Genomic DNA, 25,527 nt, shown 5'->3' on the forward strand with positions numbered 1-25,527 from the left:
GGCTGGCGACTGGGGCTGCCGCTGCTGTTGATGATGTTGATGCCGCTGTTGATGTTGATGCCGCTGTTGATGTTGATGCTGCTGTTCATGCCGCTGATGCTGCTGCCGCTGCTGGGGGGCTCTGGAGGCGCTTTGGGAAGCCTCTTCCCATTGGAGCAGAGGTGGCTGTGGGGCCACCAGCTCCTGGTGGTCTTGGAGGGACATGAGCTTGTCCAGGGCTACCGATTCACGACCCATGGAAGGCAGGCCAAACTCGGTGTCGCCCTGCAGCGAGTGCTTACTGCCACTCATGGAGTGCAGCAGAGGCAAACGCAGCCGGAACCCGCCGCGCCGACCTGAAAGAATGAAGAAAAGAAACACACACCAAATGAACAAAAAGAAGGAAGCATAAAACAGCTGAAATATATGAAAGGTGGTTCAAATTACACATCCATTGATGATGACTTGTTATACGTGCTCTATACTCTCTCTCTCTCCTGATTCATGTAAATAATATTTTCAAGTCAAATAGGGCAGCACAGCAGCCATGACAACCACACATTTTAAGCAGCAGACATGCCATACCAATGGAGAGCCATGGAATGGGCAGCTTGTGGTTGAGCTCTGTGCTGGGGGAAGAGTTCACTGGGGGGTCAGGCTGGTCAGCAAGCTCAAAGTTCAAGATAAACATGATCACCAGGCCTTCTTCGTTCTTGACCGGGACCACATCCACGAAGCAGGGAAAGCAGACACCTGTTTGGAGAGGGCACACAAATATACACCTGCGTTAAGGCAGGACATTTAAATCTTTTACTTCAATCAATGTACTGGCGTGGACAGAATATTTCCATAGAGGTATCACAGAATTTGCCTAAATGCCACAGTGGATCTGGCAGAGGGAACATGGCTGTGCTCACAATCAACACTGCACACTTCTCTAATTTCCACTAGAGGGAGCCATACAACAGCAAGCAGCACATCCAACTCAATGAACAAGTTACATGTTACAAGTTAGAACTTACACAATCTCTTACCGTAATTTCTGATTTCATCCATCCGATGTATAAAGTCAAAGTTCATGTTTGGAATAACCACAAATGTACTGATAAACCGAACTGTCATTGTAATTTGTATTATTCATTCACAATATAGGAAAACTATAGTGACATTCATTCCATGTAGGCTTTTAAGATTAGCCATGTTAGATCTGGCTGTGCACTGTGAATGTTAAAACTTCCCCACCTCCTGACCTGTCTTATGCCTGCCCAGCCAGCAGTACCCCTGGGCCTGCGCCACCCTGAAGGCCAGAGAGGATGTGCGCGAGACAGAACGCACTCTGCATTGTCTCTGGGATTAGTGTGCTGGATGCTGTTTTAATACAGTTCCCTGATATCAGCAAGGTCTGCCTCGGTGCCAGGGAACGCCAGGGTATGCCCAGGAATGGCTGTACCATCTGCCGCTGGACGTCCCCTGACCCCTACTGGTGTCGGCCCTGTGCCTGTGGCATCCCTCACCCCACACTCATCACACTGGAGGAGATCCTCTAACCTTATTGGCTACACAGGCCATCAAACCAATTCAGAGTTTGTATTGGGTGCTAACTTGAAAAGGAATGTTTCCAACCCAAGTAATTTGAACTTTTTGGCTTGTTCTGGTAATGTGAACCTCACAACAGTAGCGATGTGAACCTTAAAAGAATAATTATTAAGTAATATTATTCATTATGTATTAACTATAGTCATAATGAGAATTTGATTATACTGGAGAGCTATGTTATGACTTTAGTACACTTTAGCAGGGTTTTGCTGCATCTCACCCCAACACCAAAAGGAGAGCCGATATCACCCCACTCAGAGAGCTCAGAGCACACTACCTTAGATATAATAGGCCATGCCTAAATGTTGAAATGCTTACAATGCAGCCCTCTGTTTCAGCGAACCATGCTTCTCCTCTAATCTGCATGGTAATTCATTCTCCCACTCTGTCATAGAATGATATATTGCACTTGAAAATGAAAATGAAAATTCAACAAATTATGTAATGCATGCATGCATGTAAAGCCTAGAAAAAATGTATGAGAATATCTTTATTTAATATTTCAATTTAATTTACTGTAACTTATCTGAATTGGCTTCCTGTTTTAGACAATAACATTTTGATGTCTTACACTATTGATATGGAATAGCCCAAAATTATGCTGTGGAACGTTTTTGACCATGGGTCCATATCAAAAATATTTAATTAAGCAGAGTAATGTAGCCTATTTTTTGTATTTAAATTTCCCCTCAAAATAAGGTAAGACTCCATGAATATACTGTAACTAAGAAGGACTAAATGTGGTATCAACATCTTTAATTTGTACAGAACGCAGGAAAGAAATGAAATATCAAGTGCAGCACTACCACACGTCCCAACTAGAGGAACACGAAATATTCAACATATTTATTCCATACAACAAAATAACAGACACTGCCATTATCATTTGTTAAAAGTCACAGTCACATTGTTAACACCTGTTGGAGGGGTGATAAAATTTAAAATAGATTTATGACTTAGCCTATGACTCCTGAGATTACAGCCTGTCACAGTAGGGACCATACTCAGTATCTAAATAATTTAAAAAAAAAAAAAAAAAGATGGAGCTCAATGCAAATTAGGTCATGTCAGCATATGATGACCTCACAAGTGCATGTGCATTTAGTGCATGTACAGCATGATCATAATGTTTGGAACAGTTTTTTATTCCTTTTTTCCCCAGAGATTTTTGGTTGGGAATTCCTTGGGAGACTGACACAGATGAGACTTGGTGTGCATGTAGCCCCCCTGGGCCAATAAGAAGTAAGAGAATGTTTTGGTCTGCAGGGGCCAACCCTTCGTCACAGACATAGAGCCAAAGGGGTGTCCGGAAATCCCTGAAATCTGATTTGACAGCCCAGGTGCCACCCCATATTTCATTTGCTATTTCTGGCAGTGTACTGATGATTGACATCTCATTACGCGTCTTGTTGAAAGAAGCTTGTTTTTTAAGTGTAGGCTATAAGGAAGTAATAAGGAAGAGGGGATTTCCTAATAAGTCCCTGTTTAAAAGTACTGACCATTTTTAAAGTATATTTTTGGGCTTTTATGAGGTAGCCTACAGTAAGCGATTATTTGCGATTTCAAGCCCATAACATTTTTTGTCATACTCATCTCTTCACGACTGCTAGCTGGGGAAAAAAACGGTTTCTGTAGGCAGCACAGGCTCCGAAAACGGGAAACAAGTTGGGGCAGCCTGTTTCCCAAACAAAAACGAAACCATGCATGGAGTTTCTCTGGGAATGCTGAAAGTAGGGGTGAGCTAGCCTACGTCCGCTTGGTAGGCCTACTTGGTTAGAATACAATGTACATTGTTTTGGACAAAAATATCTGTTAATAAATGTAAATATAATTACAAACATAAACAAACGCAACTTCCTGTGCAATCACTGACTCAGACATGACAGAGGGACCGGAAGTGAATAGGAGAGAGAGAGAGAGAGAGAGAGAGAGATAGGGTGGGATCGGGAAATTATCCAGTTCAGACTCGAAACCAGAAACCATATCCTTTAAAAAATGGTTTGTATAAGTCTGACTGACTTTACAGCTCATTATTTATAAATAGCATCATTGCAATAATAGCCAATAACCTAACCTGTGACTTTTTAACCAATTCAACCAATACCACTCTATGACACATTTACAATTCTGCCCCCACTTGTGGGTGTATCAATGACATGGTCTAGCCAGCTACATTAGAGAAGATAAACAGGCCTAACAGTTTCCCAAGAGAAAGTCTGAAGCTGAAGTTCCTTTCAAAGCTTTACTTAGGATTCAAAACTAAGCAGACCAACAGAGTACATCCAGACATGGGGGACTCGAGTCACATGACTTGACTCGTGTCAGACTCGAGTCACATTTTTTAAGACTTGAGACTTGCTTGATCAACATGTATAAAAGACTCGACTTGACTTGCTATTCATGACTTGAGACTTGACTTAGACTTGAGACACATGACTTGAAATTACTTGACTTTTTATTTTTTTAATAGATATTAAGGAGTTAACTTTACGATTTTAGAAAATCTGCTTAGGTGCTGTTGCATGCGTCACGCGAGCGAACCTGTCATTGTAGGCTACCAAGTGACGCGACGCGACAGACCAACAGCAAGTGCCAGATCAAATGAGACAGACTGAGGTAGGCTAACTTGCAAATATGGAAGGCTCTACGTTTATACCAAAACATAATAATGTTTGGCTTCACAGATGATGTATCTGACAAGTCAAAGGAGAAATGAACAGCAGTCTGCAAGTGTGCAAAATAGCGACATAACCACCACCACGTTGATTTTCATCCAAAGTCTTGTTAGAAACCTAACGTCAAATTTGAGGCATGGTAAGAGTTGGCTTTGAATCTATTATGCTTTTTAGTTAACGCCATATTAGGTTAAAATGTGTGAAATGGCAAAGTGAAACATTTTCTTGTCTAAGTTTAATCTTGATATATAGTGAAAATGTTGCCAATGTAACCTAAAGTAAGCGCCTCAAAAAAATTTCACTTTTGTAAACTTTATACTTTTTGAGATATTAACAAAAAACAAGCTTATTTTCCCCATAGACTTTGCATTGGCACTATGACATCACAATGGGCTAATTAACTTGATTTGCACCTGTATCAACTTCCAGCTGCTCAACTAGGCCCCATCAAAAAGCCAGTTAAACTGATTGCACCTGTATCAACTGCTTTCTGCTCAACTAGGCCAACTCTGTCTGTGTATCCCCATTCTAGATAGATAGATAGATAGATAGATAGATACTTTATTGATCCCCAGGGGAAATTCAAGGTCTCAGCAGCATACAGACAACACAAACCCATTCTTTAAGAGTAATTAAAGTATATAATATAAAAACACAACTAAGCAATAAGGACAGTAAAAGATAAAGAATATGCTAAATATACTAAAATACAAATTATACTAACACTTAATCTAAATCAATTCTAAAAACAGTATCCACATAGTGGTGATTAATCAATCAAAGGCGCTTGCAATGACTGAGGCAGGGACTGAGCCTGTGATTCTCTATGCATAGTAAGGTAAGGTAAGGTGCTCTGTGTGAGTGAGTGTCATGGTGATAGTGCAAATGAGTGAGTCCAACAGTGCAACAATGCAGAAATAAAGTAAAGTCTATATATCTATATATTTAACTATTTTAAGAAAAGGTATAAGTGTGGCCACAGTTCGGCTGTGGCATGGAGGGAGGGGTTATGCATATGTGCTAATGTGCTAATATAGCACGCAAACAGTGAGGCAGAAGACAGTAGTAAAAGTGGCTAGTGGACAGACAGTATCCAAACATGGAGGGGGTGAAGAGGCAGACAGACTATGCAGAGAAGTCTATCTCTCCTCTTCCCTTAAGTGAAGCATTGAACAGTTCAGTGGCCCTGGGGACAAATGACTTTCTCAGTCTGTCTGTTGTGCTAGGCAGTGAGCGAAGTCTCCAGCTGATCATCAGGCTCTTTTGCTTAACAATAGTCCTGTGGAGTGGGTGACACTCATTGTCCAAGATGTTGATCAGTTTGTTCAGGGTCCTTTTGTCAGATAGTGAAGTGATGCACTCCAGTTCAGCTCCCACTACAGAGCCAGCTTTCCTTACCAGCCCGCCAATTAAGTAACGATCCTTCTTCCTTGTGCTTCCTCCCCAACATACTACTGCATAGAAGAGGACGCTGGCAACAACAGACTGGTAGAACATCCTGAGGAGCTTGCTGCACACATTAAAGGACAGCAGCCTCCTCAGGAAGTACAGCCTGCTCTGCCCTTTCTTGTAGAGTGCATCAGTATTGGCTGACCAGTCCAGTTTATTGTCCAGGTGGAGACCCAGATACTTGTAGGTGCTAACCACCTCCACATTGACCCCATCAATGTGGACTGGTAGCAGAGTGGGCTTAGACCTGCGGAAATCCACCACCATCTCCTTGGTCTTTGAAGTGTTGAGTTGAAGATGATTGAGTTTGCACCATTGCACAAAGTCCTTCACCAGGCTCCTGTATTCCTCCTCCTGCCCGTTCCTGATACACCCCACAATTGCAGTATCATCAGAAAACTTCTGCATGTGGCATGACTTGGTGTTGTAGCAGAAGTCAGATGTGTACAGGGTGAACAGGACTGGAGACTGGACTGGACAGTTCCCTGTGGCGCTCCGGTGCTGCTGATCACGGTGTCAGAGAGACAGTTCTTCAGTCTGACGAACTGTGGTCGCTCGGTCAGGTAATCTGTAATCCAGATTACCAGGTGATACAGGCTACAAGGATATAAGGCACATTCCATCCAACTGTCTATCCATTCATCCTCTTCAAACCATTCCTCATCCACCCATTAAACTATCCATCAATATCCATTAAACAATCTGCCTATCAACATCCATTCAACTTTCTGTCTATCAACATCCATTACACTATCTGCAGTCAACTTTTAAACTATCTCAGGCTTTAAGGATACAATCTGGCTCTCTTAAGACTACAGATTCTGTTCAACTATTTCCTCCGCTCACAACTGTTTCAAAATAAATGTCCTCACTACAATAATTCACCATTAAATAATTTAACTATTTAAACTACTCAACTATTTAACTGTTCAGCCATTTCAACTGTCAGTTGTTATGAACTATGACTCCTGCCAACTGTTTCCAAATAAAAATTTGTTTTGCATTTTATGTTACTATACAGTGTGTTTTGCATTTTCATGCATTTTCTAGTTATTCTTCCCACCAAATTTCTGCGTCTAATTCAGCTTCAACCGTTTAACGTAGAAACTTCGTTCAAACTTTGTAACGTAGGTCTTGAAAAGGACACTTGAGGAATGTATTTTTCACTTTTGTAAACTTTATACTTTTTGAGATATTAATAAAAAACAATCTTATTTTTCCCCATAGACAATGGGCTAATTAACTTGATTTGCACCTGTATCAACTTCCAGCTGCTCAACTAGGCCCCATCAAAAAGCCAGTTAAACTGATTGCACCTGTATCAACTGCTTTCTGCTGAACTAGGCCAACTCTCTCTGTGTCTATCCATTCTACAAGGATAAGACACATTCCATCCAACATTCATCCTCTTCAAACCATTCACTCATCCACCCATTAAACAATCTGCCTATCAACATCCATTCAACTTTCTGTCTTTTCAACATCCATTACACTATCTACATTTAACTTTTAAACTATATACTCTGTCTTAGGCTTTAAGCATACAATCTGGCTCTCTTAAAGGTGCCATGTGTAAGAATTGAGGTAAAAATATCTAAAAAATGAGCTACACGTATCAAAAGAATGAGAAGAAATAAGGGCGATGATGTCATTAAAAAAATGACAAGGTATAGTGCAACAGAGATATCAACCTGAATTAGCATGCTAAATTACTAGCCACAGCCCGACAGATGTCATAGTACCAGTTTCGGCCAGGGAGGCGGTATGCGGGCAACATAACCGCCAGCCAAACTGCAATACACGTGTCTCGGTTGTTACTCTAGGGTAGACCAACTCACTTTCTGGAGGTATACTGCCCCCATCTTTTATGGAATGTGAAGTATGAATTGATTTTTTGCCGGACAGTACACATGGCACCTTTAAAGGAACCATATGTAAAAATGTATTTCAATTAATCATAAAATGGCCCTGAAATGTCACTAGACATTAAGAAATCATGTTCATTTCAAATACTTATATCACTGACAACAGTAGTCCGGCCAGGATATTGTCATTTAAAAAGTGAAGTTGCAGCCCTCAACTGATGTTGATGTTGTGTTTTGTCATGTCATGTTGTGTTTTGGCCTGATGCGCCACCCTCCACCTATCTACTAATCACAAAGTCAGTAGTGTTTCGGCATCTGGGTTGGCAATCTCGTGTCAGGGGCGAGGGGGAGGGGATAAACCAGTCTACAGTAATTTGAAAGTGATTGCAGTACCAGTTTTGCCCACAATCTTACATATGGTTCCTTTAAGTTAAGACTACAGATCCTGTTCAACTATTTCCTCTGGCCACAACGGTTTCAAAATAAATGTCCTCACTACAATAATTTACTGTTAAATAATTTAACTATTTAAACTACTCAACTAATATACAGTATGTTTTGCATTTTCATGCACTGGTAATTTCCTCAAAATTAAATTTTCTAGTTTCCCTCGATGTTTTGTTTAAGACCAATCATGTAAGGCTAGCATTCCAAGTTACAGAATAGAAACTAATGCGTTAGCTTATGGCTAATGTATATGAGAAATCCCATAGAGACGCTAACGGTTATCATATATTGATAAATGTAGATAATAGATCGAACTTCAGTCCATTTACAAAGGGTTACATGAGAAGAGTTCTTTGTTTACAACTGACTATTAAAATACTCAAAGGCTAATGTTTTCTCTCCATATAATACCGTGTAGGAAAAAACGTGACTGTCTCATCAATGCTACTTGAACAGAAGTAGCCTAGCTAGCCGCACAAAATCCCAAGTAGGCCTACTTCTGCTCAAGCTTCTGCTGCATAAAATAAACATTAGGCGTGCGTGTGACAATGTGAACCCACTAGCGATCATGTAACGCATGCTCTGCTGCAGCCAGGGGCTTCTCCCGCATACACCTCTTGGATTTAGTGAATGTATGGGGTTTCAATGCGTGATTTCAAGTGTTTTTCCCCATATGTAATGATAATGTCAATTTGCACATTGTTAAAACAACAATCACGATATTATCGCAGACGATCGCCCACCCCTAGATATTGGTATAGGAAATTACAGCTATTTTACTTACACTCTAAGTTACCCTAAGGCTTGCCATGATCTAACAAAATGTTTCATTGGCTGGTAGTTGATTTTAAAGTAGCCTACAGAATGAGAAGGGGGATTTGAAGCTTAGTTAAATTTGTGAGTAACTGTGAGTAACTAAATTCTGGGTAATGTGCTACTGTAGATACCTGGCTGTCTTATTTTTGCATAGGGTCAGTTAAAACAATAAAAAAGAGGAGAGAGATTAAAAACTTTAATTAAAGAAGAACAAATCAAATCACTCATACATCAAAATGACAAATCAGACTTGTTTGAACATAATTCTTGGGCTAAGACAAAAGGATGGCTATTTCAGAGCTGAGAAAAGAGGAGAACCCTTTTCTCTCCCATAAGTAAGGTGTGTGTGCTTGGACCCTGTGCATGTGTGTGTAACGGAGGCGAACTGAGCTAGCGTGCTAGTTGCCCTAACCTTAAGAACGCTTCTAACCGCTGTGTTGGAAGCCTGGGCTTTTAGCTCAGTGGTTAGAGCGTTTGTCTCCCATGCCGGTGTGTGTCGAGGTGGCGGGTTCGAGGGCCGTGAGCGGCGGACGAATTACAACCTCTGTTACATGTGCATTAAATCTGTTTGGGAGCAGCATGTATTGTGCAGACTCTAGTCTATAGAGTATACTTGAGTCTATATCGCCGATCTCACTTATAATTGTGTCCAGTGCCTAGGACTTACGAGGGCAGCCGTGGCCCACTGGTTAGCACTCTGGACTTGTAACCGGAGGGTTGCACCTAACCTCACTGCTCCCCGAGCGCCGCCGTTGTAGCAGGCAGCTCACTGTGCCGGGATTAGTGTGTGCTTCACCTCACTGTGTGTACACTGTGTGCTGTTTGTGTTTCACTAATTCACCGATTGGGTTAAATGCAGAGACCAAATTTCCCTCACGGGATCAAAAAATTGTATATACTTATATACTTATACTTATACTTATTTATGCCTGGACCTGTGGGGCTTTTTGATGTTTACACACACACACACACAAAAAAAAACAGACACACAAACAAACACTAGCACACAGACAAACACACACACTGTGGTACAGTTTTGTACATTTATCATTCCATGTGGTGATGCTATTCATTAACTGGATGTACCGCAGAGCGGTACAAAATATGACTGCCGCCCAGTCCAGCACATTTTTTCCACAAAAATAAATCACGCTGAAAGGCCTATATGATTCTGTCTCACTAAATTGCATTATCCACACTCAATTCTCACTGGTATCTGCTAGACAACAAGTACCAAAACATGATTAGTTCATAGATTTCACATGTAAAATTAATTTTATACAACCCCACCTCCATCTTGCCTGTTCATAATTCTGAGAAATTCTTGAATTGTGTGCATGTGTGCATGTACATGTTTATGTTATGTGTGTGTGTGTGTGTGTGTGTGTGTGTGTGTGCATGCTTGTGTGTGTGCCTGCGTATGTGCCTGTGCATGCATGCGTACCTATGTCTACTGTGTGAGTATGTGTCATACGTATGATTACTGTGAATGTATGTGTGTGCGTGTGTATCTGTTTGTGCACATGTGTGCACATGAAATGGGTTAACATGAAATGGGTTAACATGACAGAGAACTGTGTCTGCCCTACCCTCCTTTCGGGGGGTCCAGTCCAGCGGGGGGGCTACAGATCAAAATGAATAACATAAATTATTTTACTGTAAGGCCCCCCATGAACGAAAGTACACAAAACTTGGCATACATTTGGAGGGTGTCATAATGATCCTACACTTTTAATTTCATGCAGTTTTGACCTTGTCAGCCAGAGATATTGTGATGAAAACACCTCATTTTTTGCTTTTTAATTTTTAACTAGGTGGCGCTATACATGAAATAAGTGGTAATGGGATGGATTGACATGCCAACATACATAAAAAAGGTGGACCTCCTAGGCCCTATGGTTCTCGAGATATTCACAGAAAACTGTCTCCGGCCACCTACAGGCCAGTTGGTGTATAGTAACATAAATTAATTTATTGTGTGGCCCCCCATGAACGGAATTCCACAAAACTTGGTGTGCATACAGAGAGTGTCATAATGATCCTACACTTCCAATTGCGTGCAGTTTTGACTATGTTAGGTCACAGATACCTGCGATTACAACACCTCATTTTTACTTTTTTGTGTTTAACTAGGTGGCGCTATAAATGAAATGAGTGGTTATGGAATGGGTTGACATGGCCCCTTGAGATCAACATACAAAAAAAATGGTCCTCCTAAACCCTACGGTTCTTGAAATATTCACAGAAAACTGTGTCTGCCCTACCTTCCTTTCGGGGGGTCTAGTCCAGCGGGGGGGCTACAGATCAAAACAAAAAACGATGGTTCCATACTATCCATGTGGGGTTACATGCCCACCAAGTTTCGTGTACCCCGGTCTTTCAGTGTCCCGGGAATCCTTGACGGAAATTTGGGCATGTGAAAAAAGAAAAAAAAAAAAAAAAATCTGACTAAACCTATATGAGCGCCGCTTCACTGCGCGGCGGTCATAATGATGAGCTGTAAAGTAAGTCAGACTTTTACAAACGATTTTTAAAGGATATCGACTAGTTATCGTTATCGTCAAAATCACAAAAAATATCGAGATATTATTTTTTGTCCATATCGCCCACCCCTACTCTACCCTACACAGGAAAACCACTGGTGTAACTGGTCCCCGCCGTGTCTCCTACTCTGGCTGGCTGACTGACCAATGTCACGTATGCTTTTGGTTTGTAGCCTATAGCCTTCACGTATGCTTTTGGTTTGCACGTAGCCTTCACGTATGCTTTTGGTTTGCACATAGTCTGTTGCCCCATAAAGTGTAGGCTAACGGATCTTGTGGTCCCTGCATCTCAGTCTTTTACCTACTCTGGCTGACTGTCTGACCAATGTCACGTAGCCTGTATGCTTTAAAGCTGAAAGTAGCCTACACCAGAGGCGATTGCTCTAAGACTACAGGGGAAGCTCAGCCTCCTTTAAAATATCACGGAAAATCGCATCAAATAACACTATTACATTAGCTTCTAGCCTACTATTCCAACTAGAACATGCTGAAAACATGTTCATCTTCATGGCTAGTTTGTTCAGCAATAAGGTTTTGCCGGTCATTTATCGTGATTTCGCACCCGTAATACATTGCTGTGACGACACAATCCATCAAAAAACCATGCAAAAAACCCATAGACGCTCGGCTTCACTGGACTTTCAATGGCACTACAGAGTGGGCTGATCTCAGTGCAGAAAAGCTACAGTGCAGTGGGGTGCAAAGAATAGCTTTTGTTGTGGAATTGCTTTTCACCTTGAGGAGGAGCTACTCGCTCGTCTACAGATCCACTCATGACAACGTAGCCGGCTGATTCGAATTGACTCGTACTCAATGTAGTCTAACCGGCCGGCTGATCCGACTATCCCGGATTGCTACTCAGCAGCTCCTCAGTCCCATGGTCTGCGAGTCTGCAATGTTTCCGGCTCTGCGGGAAGTTAACCAGTTATCTCGGACTGCCTGCTCACTCAGTCTCTAGTTGATTTGTGGAGTTGTGGTTGCTGACGAAATTGTTACATTTTTGGCAGCTACGATGGCTAGTAGGCTAGCTAATGTTGCAAGAGGTTTGTGTGTGGCGCTGTTTATCGTTTTAGATTGAATAGCAGTAGGACTCAACTGATCCGAGTTAATGATACTAGAGACTCGCAACTCATGGGTTAATTTAAAGATACGGGTGAAAGATCCGAGTGAATCACGACTAAAACAGGCTTAGTGACAAGGTGGACCCACTAGCGATCATGTAACACATGCTCTGCTGCAGCCAGGGGCTTCTCTCAAATCTGCCTTGTTTGAACATAAATCTTGGGCTAAGACAAAAGGATGGCTATTTCAGAGCTGAGAAAAGACAAGAACCCTTTTCTCTCCCATAAGTAAGTGTGTGTGCTTGGACCCTGTGCATGTGTGCATTAAATCTGTTTAGGATCAGCATGTATTATGCAGACTACTGAATCTATATCACCTGTCTCACTTATAATTGTGTCCAGTGCCTAGGACTTTTTGTGATTTATGCCTGGACCTGTGGGGCTTTTTGATACACACACACACACACACACAAAACACACACTCACACAAACAAACACTAGCACACACACACACACAAACACACACACTGTGGTACAGTTTTGTACATTTATCATTCCATGTAATTTTGTTTTGCAGTTCAAGTTGCTATTACTGTGTAACCAACATAACAAGTTACTTACTGACTATGCCATCACATCTAGCTATTTGGTGGAGCATGTGTTATTTGCAAGGGACATCTGAGAACAAGTTATAATTGACAAAACGTTATATCTCAATATTAATAATGTCCAATTTGATAATCATTCAGTAAAATTGATTTTGTCCCATTTCCCCAACACTGTGCTTGTGACAACCCTTGTGAACTGTGGAGGCAAAGAATTAGCATAGAGGTTGAAATTTGCAGTCACATTTCCATTCTCTGTTAACCCTACAGTAGGTTGCATAACTAGATGTACCGCATAGCGGTACAAAATATGACCGCCGCTCAGTCCTGTACATCCATTCCACGAAAATAAATCACACTTCAATTTGTCTCCATATTTTACTCCATCCCCCACTCTTGAAACTTTTGTGTATGCTTGTTTGGCATGCCTGAGTGTGTGCAAAGCGGCTGCACAGAAAGTAGCCTACTGGTGCTGAAAAGGTGAATAGATTGTAGAATAGCCAAAGAAGATGTAGCATTGTTATAAAACCTTTAAAATCTCTAAACAATCACAAGTAGGGCAGGTCATCACAGTTCATCCATTGCAACTGGATTGATGAAAGGTCACTTACACCTGTAGGCTACATTGTATTTGGGAAAAGCAAAAGGTATCAGCATAATGTTATTTATTTATTTATTTATTTTTATGTATTTATAAACAAAAACATCTCTGTCAGTTCCATGCCGTTTTCAACAGCTATCAAAAACAAAGGTCATTTTGGATGGATGGATTTTTGTGAATGTTTCTTCTTCTACATAAGATTTTAGTCATCTTTAGTTCATGTAATACTTTTATTGTCAATGCACAAATTAAGTAACAGTAGTCTGAAACGTTATTGTTAATGCACAAATTAAGTAACAGTAGTCTGAAACGAAATGCTGTTTTACATCTAACCAGTGGTGCAAATAACTGACGTGTCCAAATGGGCCTTGATGAAATGCGTCGCTAGACTGTTCATACACATTTTAACGGGCCAAAGTTAAGGAGCTTTTGTCCGTTATTGTTCGTGCAAATATAGGCTGATTCATGTTCCCTTGCATTGTGTAACTGAGGTCCATGGCTAGTCTGGCTTTCATCAGACCAAGCTCAATCTTTTAAGAAATCAAAAAATAAATAGCGGGCAGATCAGGCTGGGTTCACCCAGCCTAGTCCATAGGCACCCGATATTGTTTAATTTTCAGATTGAGATATACACGCTCTGGCTATTCTAAATGCAAAAATGCATTAGGGAGTTATGACAAAACTGTAACTAACAAACTAGATCCTAATAGAAAGCTGTTAGCTTCCCTAAGCTACAGGTAGGATTATAAGGTAGGCCTATTTACAACATAAATTGTCAATAGGCTATGCTGGCGACACAAATAAAAAAATCTCCTTTGGAAACCAATGGCTTACTTACTTACAGTATCAAGCGGACTTAAACTGCCATATCGTGGCGAAAAGTTGTAATAACATTCACGCAGCTCCATGAGTCAAGGAAAGCGAAATGAAGTAGCCACTTCTAAATGGGACCCACTACACAGTAGCTTAAGGTGTGTTGCTAAAGCAGCCATAATGAAATGAAGGTGTCATTGTTTGGATACTTCACACACACGTGCTTTTTAATTTCACAGACTACAATTACCAAGCTGGAATCAAAGCACATCGATTCCCCTCTCACACCCTGCACACACTTAAAACAAAATAAACAGGCGTCTCAGTCTCACGCATGTATAGGCAAAACTGTATCAGACCGTGTAACGTTGGTAAATCTTCCATTGCACAGAATGATTTTGTAGCACGCAAGCAATAAATGACAGTCGAAAAGATACAAACAGTGCTGCTATCAATTTGCTTGGTATAACCGCATTTATAGTTTTCTACAAATGCAATCAATCAAATGGGCCTCCATCACTCAACCAACACTAATGGTAACATTACCTAGGTCCTTATTGATATTACAAGATTAACGTACCTGCAGTAAAAACCAAGCATGTCCGATAAACATCCTCAGATTTATTTCGGCTTCAAGAAGAAATGGGAATTACACTTCATGTGAACATCGTCCTGTCCTTATTAGATGTTCGCTGCAGTAAATTACAGTCCTTGTAGGAAGTGTCCATTGTTTTTCCAACCCACTTTTAACTTCCAACAAAATTACGTCTCACTGCAACTATGCGCCATCTAGTGGACAAACGATTTATTTTGGCTTTCTTTTGATCCGAATTTGTAATTATGTATCGGCCGTTCTAATACCGATAGTATGTGGGTGCCTGTGTGTGTGCATGTTTATATGTGTGCACCGCCATTTACAGGCCAATGAGTGTACAGTCACTAAATGTACACATAACCTAATTTTTTTAGACCCCCCCATGGATGAAATTCTACGAAACTTGGCATACCCCCAGACCCCCAGAGAATGCCAGGTCAATCACATCAAATTTGGTGCAGTTCTGAACATCTTAACTGAAGATAGGGGCGATTAAAGCAGAATAATATTGCATTTTCATTTTTTACCGGGGGGGTGTGCAAATCACAAATGAGTGATTATGAGCCAAGTTGATGTGGGCCCTTGAGACCAACATACCATAAAAGATTCACAGAGAACTGTGTCTGCCCTACCCTCCTTTCGGGGTCCAGTCCAGTGGGGGCTGCAGATCAAAAACGAAAAAATGACGGTTCCATGCTATCCATGTGGGGTACATGCCCACCAAGTTTTGTGTACCCCGGTCTTTCAGTGTCCCGAATCCTTGTTAGTGTACGTCACTAAATGTACACATAAATTATTTTATTGTAAGGCCCCCATGACCGAAAAGTACACAAAACTTGGCATGCATTCGAGGTTGTCATAATGATCCTACACTTTTAATTTCGTGCAGTTTTGACCTTGTCAGCCAGAGATATTGTGATGAAAACACCTAATTTTTGCTTTTTTTAATTTTTAACTAGGTGGCGCTATACATGAAATAAGTGGTAATGGGATGGGTTGACATGCCCCCTTAAGACCAACATACAAAAAAAAAGGTGGACCTCGGTTGTGAATATCTCCGGCCCTACGGTTCTCGAGATATTCACAGAAAACTGTCTCCGGCCACCTACAGGCCAGTTGGTGTATAGTAACATAAATTAATTTAGTGTGTGGCCCCCATGAACGGAATTCCACAAAACTTGGCGTGCATACAGAGGGTGTCATAATGATCCTACACTTCCAATTTCGTGCAGTTTTGACTATGTTAGGTCACAGATACCTTCAATTACACCACCTCATTTTTACTTTTTTGTGTTTAACTAGGTGGCGCTATACATGAAATGAGTGGTTATGGAATGGGTTGACATGGCCCCTTGAGATCAACATACAAAAAAAAATGGTCCTCCTAAACCCCTACGGTTTTGAGATATTCACAGAAAACTGTGTCTGCCCTACCCTCCTTTCGGGGGGTCCAATTCAGCGGGGGGGCTACAGATCAAAACGAAAAACGATGGTTCCATGCTATCCATGTGGGGTCGCTGCGCGGCGGTCATAATAATATGCCTCCCCACAGACACTATTGCTCATCGCTCTTTCCTCAAAAGTGGAAAGAGGACATTTACAATTAACATTTACAATTAACACTTCTCAACACACTGTTTTTCACAAATTTCTTGAATTTCCCCTTGGGGATCAATAAAGTACTGTATCTATCTATCTGTGCTATACACTCGGTTCTGAAAAATTGGAACATGGAATGCACTATGATATTGGGATTATTGTTTTTATTATAGAAAGTTTGAGGTGCTGTCTGACTTATCTGTACATTTGTCATATATTGGTGGGCTTGCAGCTTTCGAAACCAAGGACAGAACTAGATGTAAGTACCATTGCAGATTAAGCCCATGGAAGGGATTACATCTTTTATAACATACGCATATAAACTGATATTAATGATGGGATTTAAAGTCACTTCATTGAACCTACCTGTTTTATGCTTTCCTCCAAATTCCTTTACATCCTGAAAATAAAACAAATACAGTAGGCCTACTATCACAAAATATATCACGAGGCAACAAGTCAATCTATTGGCCTGCCACAAACTAACAGAAAGAGGAAACAGTCATGGTGATGTGTTTGACTCAACTGCATTAGCAGCTCGAGGAGCCAATGACTTATCAACGCCCTGGGAAACAGACACTAATCAGTCAGCACTAGCTATTGACTGAATTCATAATACACTCAGCCCACACACACGTCAATATAAAGGCAAATTTCCCTAGGTGTGTCTAAAGAACCCCTCCTGCATTAAGATGCTTATTGGTGCTTGAATAAGCAAACTGTTAAAAGAAGTATGGCTGTGATATAAGGCTACCTAGAGATCCATTCAGTGGTGTTGCTTTTAGACATTGTCTTTTATTGACCATTTTTGTACATTTGTCTTTCCTTCGGACACTGGTCTCTGCTGTGATCGATTAAGCCAAGGTTGGTCATCACAGAGAACAATTCCCTAGCCTGACGAGCCAGACCCACATTAAAATGTAGGGTCTGGGCACTCACCGTTCGCAGTGCTCAGTCCGAGGGGCGGGATAATCAGTTGTCTTTCAAATTCCCTCTGCACGCAATAGGACAGCGCTATGAGTCCCATGCGTTTTCCCACCAGCGGAGCTAGTTGGCTAGTTCAAACTTTTGCCAACTTAAAAAAAGCTTAACTCGTGTCACGCTGTTCGCCAACAGCCACATCCATCTTCTTTGTTTTCAAGTAGCAGGGAATTCAAGCCAAACCGTTGCAACTCTCCCATCAATCATTATGTTAAGCCCGCCTAACGACTCTATACACGATTTGATTGGCCTGATAGAAGTTTAATTTTTCGAGCTCACAAGCCAACGGAGAGTTGCTAGACTCCCCTGGCTGTAAATGTAATAACGAGTCTCTAAGGACATAGCTGAATAATGCCATCTACACTAATATCTGATCAAGGGTTACCCATGCAGGACCCACCCTATAGCCTTTTTACAGTAATTTCCTGTGTATTAGCCCCATTGTGTATAAGCAGCAGGACAGTGCTTCATGCAAGTTAAAAGAAACAAAACCATATTAATGCCATATTAACTGCCCCCGTGTATTAACCTCGAAATTTAGCAAAATCAATGTAAGCTGCGGCTAATAGTTGGGAAATTACGGTAAATGTCCATTATTCCCCGACCTGGAAAAACACTAGCATTGGGTTCCCATTCAGAGTCTCTCATGAATATTATGTGTGATTGCGTAGCCCTGGTGAGTGGTCAGGGAAGAAAAACGGACGGTTAAATGATTAACTCCCCAAAAATGACTCCAGTCATTACTCTGTCTAATTATAGCCAAGGAGGCCATTTACAGATTATTATGACGGATGATGAGGGTCATCCTCTATGCTCTAGAATCCTCAGTGTACTGGAACCTCACAAAGGTCAAAGAGATTCTACTCTGCATTCTCCCCTTTTCCTACAAACCTAAGGATTAGGTGACGGACACATCTCAAAGATAGTCAATCTGCAAGAACTCTAAAGAGGACAGCCATCGCAAAGAGGTCTCCAGGTTGGCTTGGATAAGCATTGTGGAGTACCTCATTATACAATATGAAAAATAATCTACCCCTGTGTGTACATTTTTGTTTTAGTGTTGCTTTAGACCATGGTTCTTTTATACAAAAAATGTTACTTCATGAAAGTATGTTACTTAAAAAAAATGTCAAAAATGTTCATGAAAGATGCCATGAAGTTCTTCATGAAGTCTTTATATCCATTGTACATATACAAGTTTAAGTGGGAACTATCTAACTATCACTCAAAGGTGTGCTCATTTTTTGTGATGCTCGATCTAAGTGAAGTTGCCTAATTTCTTTTCACATTTAATGACATATCTATGTGCTCATTAAGTACATATTTAACATCTAAAATTAGTGTTTAAATGAATACTGCAATTTATCATTGAAAAATAGATTTTGAAAAATGTATTCAAAATTTACGAGATACATACTCCTTTATGCTGTATACTGTTGTGCTAAAGGTGGATGACTCTAAATTCAGAGAAGCCCAGACAAGTTGAGTTTGGTGTAGCAGAGCAGGGATGGATGGGGCATCCTCTGTGAGCTGGTGTATAGGCTTTAGATTGTGTCAGCCCGCAAAGGTACTGAGGTGAATTGTTTGTATCTTTGCTGCCCACACCAATAAATAAAAAATGTCTGTGATAGTGCTATAGTTGTTATTGCAGGAATTTCTGTATTGACTTTTTGGAGTTTTTACATTCAAACACACCAAAGATAATCAAGACTTCAGGCTGAGAATAAAGACTGACTCTTTTCTTTCATCAACATATGAAAGTGGTTGACCTTAGTGAGTCCATGAATAATGCCTCAGGGGGAAATAAAGCTGGCATAAGTCTAGAGGAAGAACAAGGGCATTATAATGAAATTTCAAAAATAATCTCTTTAACGGGTGCTGTCTGTGGATCATGCGCTGTGTCGCCCCTCTCATGTTATTCTAGCAGTGGGAATTTACTGTGATGTTTATCTCAAATGCTTGTGATTTGATATCGGAAAGTCTTTTCCTATGTCTAATAAAAACCTAAACGGTATTCCTCTAAACTATGCCAGCACATGGGTGTGCATTGCTATCATAACTCTCCTATGCTATCCATAGCATCTATAATCTATGGATGGATAATTTCAAGTTAAATCCCAATGTGTCCCATGTGAATTATGAAGGTGACCGTCAGCCCCTCATCGCTTGCAGTAGGCTAATACCTCACTGATCGTGCCTGATCTTGTCAATCGAATGGTTTGTTCAATGACTTTTCTATGGCTTGTAAGTTTAGATAAGAGCTCCACCTATCCAAATTGGTGGAGCTCTTATCTAAACTTACAAGCCATAGAAAAGTCAACAGTAATAGTTGAATTGACCATTTTCAAAAATCCATTGCATTCAGTTGCCTTGATATGTTCAGTTTTGTCTTCTTTTGTACAGCATTTTCTTCTACCCTCAGGTACCGTATTTACTGTGCAAGGTGTCTCACTGCCCAAGCATGGGGTCTCTGACAGCCCTGAAGATCATTATGCCTGCCCTTCTCCATTCCATGGAGACAACTTCATTACAGGCTGTTAGACTAGTGGTTGGGTGGGACGGGGGGAGGGTGGGTCACTCCCATTAAGCCAGGGCTCCTGGAGATTTATTGCACAACCCCCCAGTGTCTCAGCATCACTCATAAATCACATCAATGATACCTCAGCAAAACCTCACAAGTTGTGTTCAGTCACATTCAGTCACATTATTAGAACACAGATATCAGCTAAAAGATAAGACCAAATATTCTGTAGCCTCAAGGTTCAGAGTAAATCACGCCTGTGGCTTGTAAATTATTCCTGGGTGGCGCAGTAAAACTTGCATTAGGTTCATAAGTAAACAACAGATCATTACTCTTAAATACAAATCCACACAAAAGGGTGCCTGCCAAAGTTGACTTATATTCATTAATTCTTAATGAAATTGTGTGCCTCTACAGTGTGGATAAATCTGCTTTCAGTTGCTCTGGTGCTCTGTGAATCATTTCTACCATGTGATGCCGTCATACCCCAGAGGCCACCGCATATTGGTTGTCCATGGGTGAATATCTGGCTTATAAATAATATATCGTCAATAAAAGACAGAAGAGGTTGGGAGAGGCAAAGCTATACAAAGAATTATTAAAGTGTAGTCTCCAGTATTCTAATACTAGAGTTATAAAAACTGTCAGAAGATTTTCACAAGGACAAACACCAAAATCATCTGAATATATGAGTTGAAGTTCACCTTAAAGTATTGATGGCATTCTACATTACATTTTACTTCCCCATTTTTTTGTATTAAAGAGAGTGACTTTATTCATGAAAAATATCTTAAATACAGTATAAAATTGGAAGATAATATTTGTGGTTTATTTAGGGATTTAATTAAACAGAGATCTCCACGGGTGGTGAAATACATATGGCTGAAGTGAATACATGCAGTTATGTGTGGCTGAGGTTGGGGGAGTGAGTACAAGTCAGATATTGCCTTTCCTACAAATGCACTGAAATTCAATTCATTCGTTTGACACTCTTATTATCGAATCAATCTGAAAATGTGATCAGTCAATTAATACTCATCACCATGACAGCATACTGTGATAGAACACACTAAAAACACTACTACAGTCTGTTTAACTGCTGTGAAATAATGAAGGGCAGTATGCCAAGGCCAGCAGATGGCGCCAAGGCTGGAAGATGTTAAAAAATGCCCTATCTAACAACGTTAAAGAAAGTGGAAAAACCTCTTGGATCTGGTCCTTGATATGATCTACTCTAAAATGTAATACATTTTTCCTTGGCCCACGCTAGACTTCCACCAGGGTTTGTGAAAATCAACCTGGATGTTTTGTATAATCCTCCTGACAGACAGACAAACAGCCTAACAGGAGACATAACCTTCTTGGCTGAGGTAATAAGTACCATAAACATCCACAACTAGAAAACACACACACACACACACACACACACACACACACACACTCACTCACACAAAAGGATAATAAAGTGGAAATAAGGAATATTATTTTACCCCAATCTGATTGAAAGCCTTAAACCTTCATTGCAAATTCTTCTAAATATTTTAGTCTTTTCCCTACTTAAGGATAATTCTTTACAGTAATTTGATACAAAAGCATTAGATTTCATGAATCAGCTGAGTGGGTGCATACCCATGTGTAAGCTTACAGCAGCTGGGTTTGGTGTCTGTATGCTCCTCAGGACTTGCAGTACACAATCAATACAAAGCCTCTAACCCCAAGCTGGCCTCCTCTCAGAGAGATGCATACAAATGTCAGCTTCATTACTCGCATGCTTTAGGTTCTCAATATCATTACAAAAATAAATATTGATTGAAAGAGCAATTATTCTCTCAAGCTTTGTTTTTTTCTGTGTACTCTTTTTAAGACCTCCTCTGGGGATCAATGGAAGAGGTCACTCTGTCACTTTGACTTCTGGCTGTACAACCCTCTCTGGGCCTGGGATCATAAAAAGCAAGAGTGCCTCTACTGCAAACAATGCTGCATGGAGAGGCTGTGGAGAGGAGGGGGGGATTATGGGCTGTTTAATTACTGCTACTCTTTGCTCTCCAGCTTACCAGATAAACCTTGCCCTTGAAGTCATTTGTATATTCGTGCTACTTTTAATTCCCAATCTTCCCCCTTCAAAAAAATACAATTCTGTGCTCGTCCCTAAAGAATAGTCCAAAAAGGTTCTCCTTTACGGTCTCTGATGAGGGATTCTTTGAAAAATGTGAAATCTTGTTAGTTACTTTGGAACACATCTATGAAGAACTTTTTCTTATGCCAGCATATTTGTCCAACTCCTGTCAAGGCAGGTTGCTATAGCTACATGGAGCACAAACCATTTAAGAGCTGGCAAACGAGATTCTGGGTACAAGCTCTAGTACAGAATCTTCCTTTTAAGTGTACTGCAATGCCAATTCCATCTATCGTTTTCTCAGTGAGGTATTTCCTCACATTAATTTCCCTCAGGGTCTATGTTTTGTACTCTATGCATATTCTATGTTAAAGGACACTGTGTCAGTTCTTATGCAACCATAGGAAAATCGAGTGGTTAGCTCTGGGATTTGAGCCGTGTTATGAGTAATCGTCCTTCAAGCGATCACGACTCTGTGTCTTCTGCTTCTATTGTTCTTATTCTCACTCTCCCACCTGTCCTAAAAAATCAATACATCATCCAGACAAGCTGATTCTTTAAATAGGGAACAGCAGGGGTAGCCATAATTAGGATAGCACCTGGTCTGGTCTGTAATCCCCCATATCTATGGACAGCCTCGTTAGAAAGGGCATATGGGAAAGTGAGGCACAGGAAACAGAAGCAACAAGAAGGGCTATCCTCTGACACCATGACATCACATGAGAAGAGCCTGAGGTCACAGAGTTTCAAATTCTGCCCATAGGCACGGATCAGGCAAACCACATGCTTTGTGTAAGGAACACCATTGATAGCAATGGAACATGAGAAAACTGTCAGACAAAACAACACACAAGACCACCAAAACAAAACAGTAGAGGATCACATCAAATCCGATGAACTGAAGCATTGAAGCCAGTATAGCTTTGAAAACATATCACTTTGACAGACAGTTGACTGCACAGCACAGCTTAATCAAAACATAATAACAAAGAATGCTCCACTGAAACTCTCCCCCTTACATCTGTCTAAGAATTTATTCTTGTTAGCCAGTTGCTTTATAATGTGTTTAAACACAACCTACCAAAAAGTTTCTAGCTACTTAATTATTACGACAGGAAAAAGCACTACAGACTTGTATGCACCACTGCCTACCGAATATGTATGACACTGCCTACTGACAACCTTGCAGTTGCCTGTCCACTGATGCCATGATGCAAAGAAACTTACTATAGTACTCTGTAAACAGACAGCGTCTCACCATCTTTCCTGTATAGTGCGATCTCCACCTTTCTCTCCTCTGAGCCCAAAAGAGCTTTGGCCATTTGCGCCACGGCTGGGCGCCCTGTGTGAGGGCCATATAGGAAGCTGCAGGTGCAGGGCTTCTGCGTCACCTCGGCACGGGTGTAGCCCCACATGTCACAGAAGCCGTCATTGCAGAAGATGATAGCGCAGTTCTCCACCCGAGCGTTGGCAATGACGAATTTGCGATCTAGGGAGAAACACAAGGCCAGAGCAATGTTAGGAAGACAACACCTGGCTCCCAAACACATCCATATATCTTTGCAAGATAGTACCTGTGATTCCGACAGTGATGGGTGCAGGGTGTGTTTTTACAGAAGTATAGCCTATAAGCCCATATGCACATGTCTAACTTTAACAGTAGGCCTATTGTTTCATGTAATATGGGCTGTTGCTTTTCATTAATGTAGAACTGCTAAACTGTAAAATACTGTTTTCATTCAAATAACCTTTTCGGCATAGCCTAGAGCGTGAAACAGGTAGGTAGGCTATATGAATTCTAGGCTACCATACGGCTGCTGCTTTATATAGCAAACTATTCATACATGATCAGATATTCATCAGATTTACCTTTAAAGAAAAAAAGTACTTTTCACACATTTGCCGACATTACCACAAGAATTAGGCTAGGCTGACTGACTGTCTGTTTCTTTGAACGTACATTAAAGTAGGCTTTTATTAATCTAGGCTATACAATGCGCAAACTTTGTCCGAGACTTTGTTTTTCTGTAAGTTCATTAAGATACATAAGTTGACTACTCACTTTGGCCATCGAATTTTCGGATGATGGTGTCCAGAAATGTATTTTGAGGTGCAACGTGTCCACGTCGAACAGGCATCCTTCCCCAATAAACGTTTAAAAGTAGCCTAACTTTCAGCTGTCTAAGGTGTCCTTAAGATGGGCTATATGCCTATATTGCATTGATTAATTCTGTATCAGATGTCATATCCTTAGCCTACTCGTCTAATTGGTTTTAAAACAACAAGCGTTATCCATAACTACAACGCTCGGAGTGCCGAAAGTTCCAGTTCTCCAATCGGAAGCAAGGTGTAACCTAAACTTGAGTGGAGAAGAGTGATGCAGAGCGACCCGTTGTCATGTCAAGCGGCGTGAAGTTGTGCGTAGAAGCCACGAAACATTTTCAAATGCATCTGGTGACGAGGGGGATCCGAAGAAGTGCGGAGAGGTTAGCAAGCGCGTGTGAAGATAGTAGAACGACATGGGGCGAAGCGACGAGCTCGAGAGAGAGGAGGGTGTGTGAGAGAGAGTGTGTGTGTGAGAGAGAGAGAGACCTAAGTCTCATCAATGAAATCAAACAGCGTCAAAAGCAGTCGTTTTCGAATGCCTTTATACAAGTTCATCATTGGTGGAATAATTTCGGCTATGTTCAATTAGCTTTTTAAAACTTTGTTTTGAAATATCATCTTACTTTTACATTGTTCATATACCCTAAGAAATCTGTCCTCCAGGGAGACTCTTTTGGATGTGACTGTCCCGTTTTCATCCTTGGCCTAGATAGAAAATGTGCTCTGATTTTAATGTAACAGTGCTCTGCCCTAATGTCAGCAGTCAGCCAACATCTTTTGTCATGTGCATTTTGCGTTTTATGTGCATTACCAACATTTCTGTTTCCTATTCTGGTCATTGACATTTGGGGTAGGCCTAATTCAGATTTACTGGAGACCTACCTTTCCCTTTCCATGGTTCAAAGGACCAAAAATAGTTTGTGTTCCAAGTTTGTAAGGAGTTGCTTGCATATAGTCTATGTCGACTATTGCCTACCTCTGAGCATGTATGGTTGTCTTCCTGAACACCAGTCATTCAATAGCATGAACTTAGTATAAACCTTAACCTTTTTTTTTCAGCTTTATTCAGTTGGTAATAAGTGTTTGTTTTTAACTGTTGTCTGTCTGCAGGCTGTTACATGTATGACATGCTTATTTTAGGCAAATATTATTTTAAAGG

At 40.9% G+C, this 25,527-nt stretch overlaps 1 protein-coding gene across 1 annotated transcript; it reads right to left on the reverse strand.

Moving 5' to 3' along the window:
- Positions 1-24,565, reverse strand: LOC125303397 (potassium voltage-gated channel subfamily H member 2; the record flags this gene model as incomplete). The annotated part of the gene is made up of 4 exons (XM_048257188.1): positions 24,325-24,565; positions 23,521-23,751; positions 565-732; positions 1-335 (listed from the first exon to the last, which is right to left on the reverse strand). Coding segments are annotated over exons 1-4 (810 nt in total), but the record flags the coding sequence as incomplete, so codon positions are not given.
- Between the last annotated feature and the right edge of the window lie 962 nt (positions 24,566-25,527).

Source organism: Alosa alosa, chromosome 1, assembly GCF_017589495.1.
Source record: "Alosa alosa isolate M-15738 ecotype Scorff River chromosome 1, AALO_Geno_1.1, whole genome shotgun sequence".
Classification (NCBI taxonomy): Eukaryota; Metazoa; Chordata; class Actinopteri; order Clupeiformes; family Clupeidae; genus Alosa; species Alosa alosa.